Genomic DNA, 11,258 nt, shown 5'->3' with positions numbered 1-11,258 from the left:
CAGCATAAAAATGGTTGAAAATAACTGGCTGTGTAAAGCCATTCACAAGGGAATAAATAAAGAACAAATCACACCGATTTGTGCGATTAAACTGAACTAGATATTTTATATTTATATACATTTAAATCAAAGCTACTGCACGCATTTAACTTCAACCTGCCATATGTGCAACATCCTAATATTGACCTTTTAACAATTAAGATTGGATGCAACACAATACAAGGCTGATGTTTATATTAGTTTGTATATACAATGGCTAAGTCAAAATGTCACCTCTTAAAATCAGTCATACTATTTAAGCTGATGGTGCGAATCTATTTGAGATGAAGAGCGTAAGGATTGGAGCATAAGAAATAAATAAAAAATGAGACAGAAAGTAAATCCCAGTCATTCATGTGATAAGAATGCAATTATAACAATGGTTAGCAATCCAGACAATAATAAGTTACTTTTGTATTGACTAATTAACACAATCGAAATATGCTGTGCAAAACATTTTTACTTTGCACCATGCTTCTAACCAGCTAGACAACATCTTTGTGTTAAAAACAAAAAGCTGAAAGCTACTGCGGATGCTGGAAATCCAAAACAAAAACAGAATTACCTGGAAAAACTCAGCAGGTCTGGCAGCATCGGTGGAGAAGAAATCAGTTAACGTTTCGAGTCTTCATGTCCCTTCGGCAGAACTGAACACATCTTTGTGTGTTGGCTTTGTTTTAGGTTTGAATAGAGAATCAAACCATCCTGCTGGATCTCTTTTACAAGATGAAATACAGACACATGATGACAATGTGTTAATGTGAGATATCACACATTGAGCTTTCATTGTCAAGTCTGGTATTTCATTCGCCAAAGTATTCAGAAAATGATACAGCAGACTAAGGATCAATTAAAATTTGATGTCAATTATTTTTGAGAAGGTTTTAGGCCAATGCTGTCCCATTCTGTAGAATCAAGGACTCCCAGGTCAGGGATGGCGGAGGTTAATGATAATACATCCTAACAATAAACTTAAGATAATGCCTTGAAAAATAAAAAGAAAGGCTTGCATTTTGATAGTGCCTTTCATGACCTCAGCTAATAGATTAATTTTTGAAGTGTTTTCACTGTTGTAATGCTGGAAATATGGCAGCCAATTTGCCCACAGAAGCCTCCCATGAGCAGGAATGTGATAATAATCAGATAATCTGCTTTAGCGTTGTTGTTTGAAGGATAAATATTGGCCAGAATTCCACTGCTCATTTCGAAATAGAGTCATAAATATTTTCTGTCCACTTAAGAAGGCAGATGTGACAGTTCCAACACATGCCAAACTCATACTTTCTAAATAAGACATGATGATGATGTTTTTATATTACCAGTATGTGAGCTGCAGACACTCAAACACATTCCAATTAGAACCCTGTAGCAAACAGAAGGGTGATTGAATTCTAATTTTCAGACCAATTCCTGAAAAGACAAATTCTGTTTCACTTTGATATCCAATAGGGAATTTTAATTCCTGAGCAGCAAGGCAGCCTGGGCTCCTCCATGGAAAGCCTGGTTGATGTTAACTGTTGTGCTTCAGTTCCATCCCAGTAACCAGCTGTTCCTCTGAATTGGGTGAAATATGCAGATGGGCAGCTGCCAGCAGGCAAAAAAAGGATAGTCTTGCCCTTGAGAAGGTGGTGGTGAGCTGCTTTCTTGAACTGCTGCAGTTCATGTGTTGTAGGAACACCCACAGTGCTGTTAGGGAAGGGGTTCAAGGATTTTGACCCAGTGACAGTGAAGGAATGGTGATATAGTTCCAAGTCAGGATGATGTGTGACTTAAAGGGGAACTTACGGGTGGTGGCACTCCCATGCATCTGCTGCCTTTGTCCCTTGTCCTTCTAGGTGGTAGAGATTGTTGGTTTGGAAGATTCTGTCAAAAGAGGCTTGGTGAGTTGCTGCAGTGCATCATGCAGATGGTAAACACTGCTGCCATTGTGTGTCAGTGGTGGAGGGAGTGAATGTTTAAGGTGGTGGATCAGTGCCAACCACATGGGCTGCTTTGCCTGGGATGGTGTCGAGCTTCTTGAGTGTTGTGGTAGCTGCACTCATCCAGGCAAGTGGAGAGTATTCCAAAACACTCCTAACTTGTACCTTGTAGATGGTCCATAGGCTTTGTGGGGTCAAGAGGTGAGTTACTCTCCACAGAATTCCCAGGCTCTGACCTGCTCTTGTAGCCACAGTATTTATATAGCTAGTCCAGTTCAATTTCTGGTCAATGGTAACCCCCAGGATTTGACAGTGAGAGACTCGGTGATGGTAATGCCATTGAAGGTCAAGGAGGGATGGTTAGGTTCTCTCTTGTTGGAGATGGCCATTGCCTGTCTCTTGTGTGGCGGGAATGTTACTTGCCAATTATTAGCCCAACTCTAAATATTGTCCAGGCCTTGTTGAACAATCCAGGTCATCGATTTGTAGGCCCCTATGCTGGACAATGTTGTGTAGCATGCAGCACTCTACCACTATTCTTGATATGCTTGCTGGAACATTTTGCAGAGCTCCACCTGAACCATCGAGGCACCTGGAATGCATCTTTAAAATGCCAATGGCCTGTTCAATGGTACTCCTGGTGATGACTTGGCTGCTGTTGTAATTGCACTCTGCCTCCATTTATGGGTCCCTAAAGGTGGTAATTCTCTAAGTTGTTGAGAGGTAGCCCTTGTCCCTTGGAAGCCAACCACAGATCTGCGTTGGTGGCTGAAATAGCTGAGGGAGTTGGGAGCCCCTCAGTACCCCTTAGTATGAAGGAGTCATAGCAGCTGCCAGGAAACCTTGTACATACATGAAGGAAGACCTTGCGGTCACCAACCACCTGTACATTGAGTGGAAGGACTTCCAGTTGTGTCCGCATGTTGAGTTGGAGCCTTCATGGCAACATGGGTGCAATCAATAACACCCTGGACCTGTTAATTGGGAAAAGCCAGTGGCTCTCTGCGTTTGAGATGCCAAATCTATAGGCAAATTCATGTGATTCCCCACACGAGCAAACAGGGCATTAGTTACAGCTTTAATGCAGCTGGATGCTGCTGACTGAGATATACCAGAGAGGTCTCCTGGGGAGCACTCAAGATGTTGAGGCACAGAAGTTGAAAATGATAGTTAACTTCACCAGCGACTGGCAGGGCATGGGGGTTGATGGATTGTGGCTCGAGTTGCTGCTGGATCATGTGACATATGTTTGTCACCGTCTTAGCATCAGTTGTCTTCGACACTGGTTCTCCATTATATTGAGCTATGATGTCCTAGGTTTGTACATCCTTCCCACAGGGTAATACCTAACTGCCCTGCTTCTCCTCCTCCTTCCTGGTCACGGGCAGCAGCCTCTTCCTTCTGACCTTCTGCCCTCTGGCCACTCTTGGTGACTGGCTTTTATGGCCTCTAACTGCAAGGGTGCCATGACCATCTGCTGCATTCGTTTGCACAAAGCCTTATGCACCTATCTCCAATATACATTTCTTCCCGGCGCTTGAGTGTACAAGTCAGGAGGGGCAACAATAATTGCCCTCTGAAGACCAGGACCTCCACCCTCCCTTGGGTTAAGGGAAGATAATTGGAATTTGTTTAGTGCCAGTTCTGGGGTTGTGAATAAAATTTTAAGGCAAATTCCACAGGGGCACCCTACCACTCCAAAGAGGTCCCCTGGCTATCCAAAGAAATATGCCAAGTTCGGATCTGCTCTTACCACGTCCACTTTGCACACATTGGGATCCACACTCCTAGGCTACCAAAATCAGACTAGAGTGGGGGCAGCTGCTGATTTAAATAGCCACACGTGCTCAAAATGTGCCTTTCCCCCATTCCTGCCTCTGCGAAAATGGAAAGTGCCATTGTGGTGAAAACCTGGGCCTAAGTCCCATGTTAGTCCCAGCTTTCCAACAGGCTTTATTCTCCCTGCAACACCAAGTCGAATCTTCCGGTGTTCTTTGAAAATCGTTCCATTCAGTCTGAGTACTCCAGAATCTACTTCTAAGAGAAAGACCCACCTTGGTGACTCCTTCTTCCTTAAATTTCCAAATGTAATATCAGTCTATTCCCCTTCCTTTTGAACAGAAAATCAACTTTTACAAGCATTCTACTTAGTTATTAACACAAACACAGCTCACTCCACTCTTCACGGCAGGAGCTACTGCTCCTCCACACAGCAGTAACTCCTTTCTCTCTCTCTTTCTCTCTCTCTGTGTCTCTGAGTCTCTAAAATTAGTTGTGTCAAGCTGTGAAAACTGTCACTTGATTTTCAATATGTTTCAGTTTGGCTTTCTTTGCCCATGACAACAAGATCACATGGGCCTGTGCCCAGGCAAAGGTTCATATGATCACCATCTGCTTCTCCGGAACATTTTTTTTTCACCTTACATGAAAGGAAATATTTTAGAACATTACTGTCCTTTAAAGTTCAATGTTCATAACACATAATTTTAACTCTGGCTATGCTTGTTTTCTACCAGTTGAGGGAGTTAATTTCTCCCTCCAGCCCCCAACTGTGTACTATGCATACACAAGCACCTGGAGTGGAGTTTGAACCCACAATCTTTTGACTTGAGAGTAAGAGTACCAGCTGTGGGCCAACATCTGGTGATGATCAATTAAAATTATTTCTTTAATAAATGCTTTAACAAAAAAGTATTCCTTTAATCTTCTAGTATTAAACTAGACTTTTAATGACACTATGTAGCATATGTACAAACAAGAGACAAATTGTATAGCAGATGCTCAACAGCTCAGATGTTAGTCTGGAATCTTTCCCCAAACTCCTAGGTCTGTTCTCGTGGTTGTAGAATGCAAACAATTGATACAGCTTCCGACATTTACATAGAGTACAGACAGGAATTAACAGTGAGATATACACAAACCATACTGCACATGATGTGTATCAATTGTCTGTTACCCAGTGTATATTCCAATTGTAAAAACTTACTTGCTTCTAAAATTCTTCCAGTTTTCTCCAAGTCAACCTCTAGCAATATGTATTGCTCAAGATCAAAAGTGTACTGAATAATTTTAATGCCTTAAACCTGGCAGTAAGATTTTTAGCATCACTTGCTCTGCTGTGCTCGTTATTTCAGTGGGCTTTTCAATCTTGTGAATGTCAGTTTAGGACCTTCAGTAGCAGAACCAGGTCAAAGTTCAATATACTGTCACCTGATTGGCTGGCAAGCCAGCTTTTAGTTTCAGCCAAAGATCTAAGTTTTACTTCCACAGTCCTATCTCTGGAATGGAGAGCTTTTAAAAAATTATGTATAATCGAAACTGTGTTACAAGGGTAAAAAAAAAATACAAAATGAAGGTAGAAATAATAGGGATCGGAAGAAGCATAGGAACAAAAATAAACCATTTAGCCCCTCAAGCCTGTTGCAACACTCAATGGCCTGACTGCAATCTGACTTCATGTCCCTACCTTTGCCCTTTATCCCTTAATATCTTTGGTTAACAAAATCTCATATTTAAAATTTACAGTTGATTTGGCATCAATTGCCATTTGTAGCAAACTACTACCAACCTTTATATATAAAAGTGTTTCCTAATTTTATTCCTTAATGATCTGACTTTAATTTTTAGACCTAGTCCTAGACTCCCAAACATTGAAAAATATTTTTTCTATCTATCCCATCTGTTTTCCTTAACACCTTGAAAACTTTGATCAGTTCACTCTTTTACCTTCTAAACTCCAGGGAATACAAAGCTAGTTGTAATTTCTCCTTGTAATTTAAGCCATGGAGTCCAGGTTTTAATTGTGGTAAACTTATGCTGCACTCATTCCAAGGCCAACTAATCCTTCCTTTGGTGTGGTGCTGCAGTACTCAGAGTACTCCAGTTGTGGTCTGACCAGAACTTTGTATAGGTGTAGAGAAAAGGTAAAAGGAACAGTATGGAAAAGGAGGATTGACAAAATGTAAGTAGTCTCTAAAATCTATCTGGAAATTTTTAAAGTAGGTTAATGTCATGTCATAAAGCTCTTCCTGAAATCATGCCATTATTATCAGAATACTTTAAGAATTTCAGCCTTACAGTGAGCAAACTTAAATGTCAAAATGACTAACCCGAAGGAATTGCAGAATTCTCTGGAGCTTCTAGAAGTCTAGGAACTTTTTCTGAAGCTAAAATGATATTAAAAGGAGCGGGGAATAATATTTTGGAAGATGCATGTTAAACAAAGCACTTTCACTGTGTTGAATTATTCATCTTCTTTATGCTTCTTTTCAAATAATAGATGTCCATATTTGTCTTCCTTCACTGGGTTGATAATGTCCTGTGGAATATGGAATAACCATGGAGCTACCTCGAATTCTTGTTTGGTGAGAAGGTCATTACCTAGGAGGGAAGAGAAATAAATGACTCTTAAGTTTTTTGTTGCTTTGCAAAGCAGGAAAATTTTGCACATAACATTCATGCCAATATGAAATGTGACTCAGGAAGAAAAATTATTTCTGGTTGTAAGGCAAAATAGGGATAAAGATGATCAGCTACTCTGTGATAACAGCCTGTGAGCTGATTGAACCATGGAAAACAAACAATTGAAAATGGGTAACTTATGCTAAGGTTGAACAACATAATAGGTTTTCATGACTTTACATGAGGGAAATAGAAAAATATATCGGTAGATTTGATGGGAACATATTTTGGTAGGTCATATAAATTGGGTGGAGCCCATAAGAAGGCAAATTGCAGAGTCTTTGGAAGAACAGGTCAGTTGTGGGAATAGACTTTTTCATACTTTCATTATTTTTAGTTCAAAACATGATCGGCACATGTGTGGAGTTTACTGAATTACAAAACATAAAATACTTTGTAAACTAGAGAAAGCAATTAACAGTTAAGGAAAATTGGGTCTCTTTCTGAATGTAGCAGCTTAGGGGGAGTGATGGCATAGAGCAGCACTAGAGCAGTGTTACTCTGGGGACCTGGGTTCAAATCCCATCATAATAATAAAAATTCAATAAAAATCTGGAATTAAAAGTCTGACAATGACCATGAAACCATTGCTGATTGTTGTAAAAACCCCTCTGGTTCACTAATCTGCTGTCCTTACCTGATCTGGCCCACAGCAACATGGTTGACTATTAAAATGCCCTCTGAACATGGGCAATAGATGCTGGCCTAGCCAGCAATGCCCACATCCAATGAATAAAAAAAAACAACCTGATTATGTCATTATCTTAGCAACAGGTCTCACTATAGATTGTCATTACCTTGAAGTTTGATATGACCTCAGGTTGCTGAAGACCCATTGTATGAAATGTTTCATTTCACTGCATTCAAAATATCCCTCAGGCTACAATATTTATTCAATATTGTCAGAAGGATTGGATAAAATGAGACATCCACAGGAAATAATTAAGTGATCCTGTACCTATATTTTTGGATCAAAGCTGCTCACATTTAAAATCCATGTTAATTATTCAGGGAGAGCTTATTTCAGAGGAACCGTCTGGATGAATACGTTTTGTAATGATCTTTTTCTTCATTACTTTACAAATTTGATTTCCAGCGGGGTGGATGAACATCCACAGTGCCAAAGAACTTTTCTTCCTCGGGTTTTGTTTTGAGAAATAGTGAAATGTACAGTTAGGTCCTAAAATTCTGCAGTGATTCCTATAGTCTCCCACCACGACACTGGCAGGTAACAGGCTGAACTCCTTCAGAAACAATGCAAATGGCTGAAAACAGCTTCCAATGCCATTTCCATGGAGTAACCATGGGAGACAGAGAGAACCCCTTCAGAATATCAGTGCCTCTGTGATGGTGGTTTTGATTGGTTTGAATTACACATGTACTTAAAAACAACCAAGCAGAATACTTTACACCCTCTCGATACATCAGACACTTTCCCATAGCTTTTGGATATCCGTCTGATGAAAGGAAAATCATAGTTATTATAGATTGTAGCACAAACAATGGCTACAAATAGTGTCATCCAGTTTACAAATATCATAGCAGCAGAGCCATAGTCACGGCATTAGTTTTTATAAAATATATTTTAAATGATCCATCCCATATTAGCGATCATTTGCACTGCTCCTATTTTTAAGCTTTTCATTCCTAGCTTTGTAGGTCACATAACAATGCATGATTTTGATTAATGTTGCTCAGAAGTTTATATATCAAACACTCATTTAAACGCACTGCCTGTCATTAGCTATCTAGGTTTTCTATTCATTTTGTATTGAAATATTTCCCAGACTGGTTGATGTTACCATCAACGTCAGCAGTGTGGAATGGTTGGACTGCATCATCTTCATTCGTTTCCGTGGTCTTTGATAGTTCATTAAGGCTGATTGATCCATCTTTGTTCACATCATATGCTGTAAATTCACTTGGTATCTCTGTGGGATACACACAAAATATGAGCTTGTAAAACAACTGTGCTTTTTGCCTGTACCATTAATGTGGAAAATTACACTTCCAAATTTAACTGTTTAAAAAATTGACACTTTTTTTAAAGAAAAGCAGCATATAATGAGAAACACTGCAAGAATGAAAGTTACCAAAAGTTAAACCAAGGCCCACCTGCCCTCTGGGGCGAAATGTAACAGATCCTGTGGTACTATTTGAAGAACAGGCGCGTTCTCCTGGCTAACATTTAAACTTGGCCAACACCACCATTTGGTCATTTATCTCATTGTCAATTGTGGGACCTTACAGTGTGGAACTTGGCTACTGTGTTCCCCTTTACTGTATCATTGATTACACTTCCAGTGTACTTCATTGACTATGAAATACTTTGGGATGTTCCGAGAAGGTGGAAGATACTGTGTGAATGCAAATTGTTTCTAAATTATGCAGGCAAATGTGCAACGTAAATATTCACAAAATATTTTAATGTTTGCAAATAGTTTATATTTCTAAAGTATCTTTTCTGTCATTACGCCCACTTTTACGGCCTCAATTTCTCTTGTACACTTTGGAGAAATCAACTTTAAAGGTGATGTTCTCCCAGATACACAGAGATAAATATACTACCAGCACTAGGCTACCATCCAGAAGACATAAATGAATGTTCTCCATCCAAACAAACCTATATCACCTCACTCCCGATTAGCACATCTGGGTGATTTCTGCCTCTGTGAATTCTGTCCACCTGTAGTTGGTCCTTGTTTCCTCTTAACGTAAAGACATGATTAGCATCGGATGCAATAGGCCCACGATCAGGTATGATCTTACACCTAGCCCAGGGCGATCCTACATTTTGGAATTGGTGAGAACTTCAGAAACACTACCTTAGCATCTTGCTCATTCCACTTGAGGGAAGACTAAGCTATCCAACAACAAAGGTCACTCTTTACAGAATGGCCCCTGCATTATGAACACTATTTAATGCATTTCTTGCTAACCGCTGTCCCTATTCATCTTTTCTCATATCTTTTATTAGTTCTTATTTATGTTTCTATTATTTTCACATTTTTGTTCCTTGTCTTTATTTATATCTTCACTCTTCATTCATTGTGCTGATTCCTGATCATTCTTAACTGTCCTCAGCCCCATCTCTACTTCCTCTCCTTATTTGCTCTGGCGTTTGTGCTTCCTTAAGAGTTCCATTCACTTGCTCTTGTTTTTCTTGTTTGTGGTTTTGAATTATTTCCTGTCCCCTGTTCCCTCGGTGTTGTTAATTCTGTGTTGATTTAATTATTGCTCATCTTCTTCCTATTGCCAACCTCTTTCAGGCACAGAGACTGTTGCTGGCAATGTGCTTTATTGCAGCTGTGCGAGCAGGAAGCAGTTGGCCAGCTGTGGAGACCAATACCAGGGCCGCACTTGTGAATTCATGGCCTCAGAGCCAGGCTGGCCAGAGGCTTAGGTAGAGTGTTCCCAATACATTGGGGGCCATAGGTGTCTGGGGGCAGATAGAGGAGGAATCAAAGATTGCACCAACCCTTCCAAACCCACTTTTACAAGATTAGTGTCTGTAAAAATTAAATGAAAGTCTGTACTTCTAATCACTGGCCATTGTGAATTAACTTTGCATTGTTTATCTTCACTGTTCTTTTACAAGATGCACACTTTAAGGCCAGTTACTTGTTGAGAAAATATTTGTCACTGGTGTGCCCTTAAAGACACTCCTCAAAAGATCATCTTTTGGCCCAAATTATCTTGAGCCCATCCAGATTTTTGTTAATATTTCAGAATCTGACCAGTGTTGTGCACAGACCCAAGTGGAGAGGCAGGTTTCGTGTAGTGGAGGGCTGCTCACTAAAGATGCAGCCTCATCCAGAACTAAAGAAAACAAGTTCAGAGATCAAACAGCCACTGACCGTGACGATTGAATGCTAACTGGCATTTTTTTTCTTTTGTAGAGCATAAACCCTGCACTGCTCTAACACAAAAGCAAAAAAAAACTGCGGATGCTGGAAATCCAAAACAAAAACAAAAATACCTGGAAAAACTCAGCAGGTCTGACTGCATCTGTGGAGAGGAACACAGTTAACGTTTCGAAGCGGTATGACTCTTCAACAGGACTGCACTGCTCTCCTTAGTGACCTTTTCATGCACGCCTTGGATATGACTACAATAGCTAACTCCTATTAGGATGGGAACGCCTCTCAGACATGGTTCAACTCTGCTGGGAATTCAGGTCAGCATTGGACAGAAATGCATCGAACTGGATGTGACATGTCGTTACTTATTGGTATATGAATGACTAAAAGGTCAGGATAGTAAGAAAAATTGCAAGATATGTTCACAGAAGTTATAATTAAAGTGGGATGAATTTGGAATTCAAGTTTGAGGGAAGCGAGAGATGTCGTTTGACCAGACCTGCTGGGCGCAATTAACTGATATCTCCCACAGATGGAATCAAAGAGAATGATACTTTTGCAGCTAATGTAAAGTTAATTTGCAGCTAATTCATGTTTTTAAAAGTTCTTAACCCTTTACTTTAATGGTGTTCAGAATGTTTGCTTTAGATTATCTTCTAAATTTAAAACGAAAATAACTAAAGCGTCCAGATTTATACTCCACTGTGCACCCACAGAGCACATCTCTATCTTTCTATTCCAATGGTGTGGACACGGATACGCAGCTTACCGACAATCTGAAAGACATCAGTTCCTTCTGGCGCTGGATTGAGTTCATCTGGTAGGAGATTGAAGGTTTGTTCCTGGCCTTGAATCGGGAGAGGGTTACAGCAGGCAAGAGCCGCCAAGGAGGCGGACAGCAGCCAGATCTGATGGCACTTCATCGCGCAATCTGTAACAAAATGAGTGGAAAGTGGAGCCTCAGTCCTAACTTTTCTCT

The 11,258-nt window shown here is 40.2% G+C and overlaps 1 protein-coding gene across 1 annotated transcript; it reads right to left on the bottom strand.

The window, feature by feature from the left end:
- Positions 1 to 4,637: 4,637 nt before the first annotated feature.
- Positions 4,638 to 11,258, bottom strand: LOC144681640 (uncharacterized). Its single transcript, XM_078543417.1, has 3 exons — positions 11,049 to 11,258; positions 8,222 to 8,350; positions 4,638 to 6,338 (listed from the first exon to the last, which is right to left on the bottom strand). The coding sequence occupies exons 1-3, from the start codon at positions 11,200 to 11,202 to the stop codon at positions 6,202 to 6,204; spliced, it is 420 nt and encodes a 139-aa protein (XP_078399543.1). The 5' UTR covers positions 11,203 to 11,258; the 3' UTR covers positions 4,638 to 6,201.

The sequence above is a fragment of the Cetorhinus maximus genome, chromosome 6 (genome assembly GCF_964194155.1).
Source record: "Cetorhinus maximus chromosome 6, sCetMax3.hap1.1, whole genome shotgun sequence".
NCBI classification, from domain to species: Eukaryota; Metazoa; Chordata; class Chondrichthyes; order Lamniformes; family Cetorhinidae; genus Cetorhinus; species Cetorhinus maximus.
Note: the sequence above shows the minus strand (reverse complement) of the source record. Positions and strands in the feature narration are given on the sequence as shown.

Excerpts from the sequence above, each read along its gene's own strand:
- LOC144681640 (XM_078543417.1), bottom strand. The coding sequence starts at position 11,202 with ATGAAGTGCCATCAGATCTGGCTGCTGTCCGCCTCCTTGGCGGCTCTT. Across the intron at positions 8,351-11,048 it reads TGATGTCTTTCAGATTGTCG|AGATACCAAGTGAATTTACA; the intron begins GTAAGCTGCGTA and ends TGTATCCCACAG. Across the intron at positions 6,339-8,221 it reads CCACACTGCTGACGTTGATG|GTAATGACCTTCTCACCAAA; the intron begins GTAACATCAACC and ends CTTCCCTCCTAG.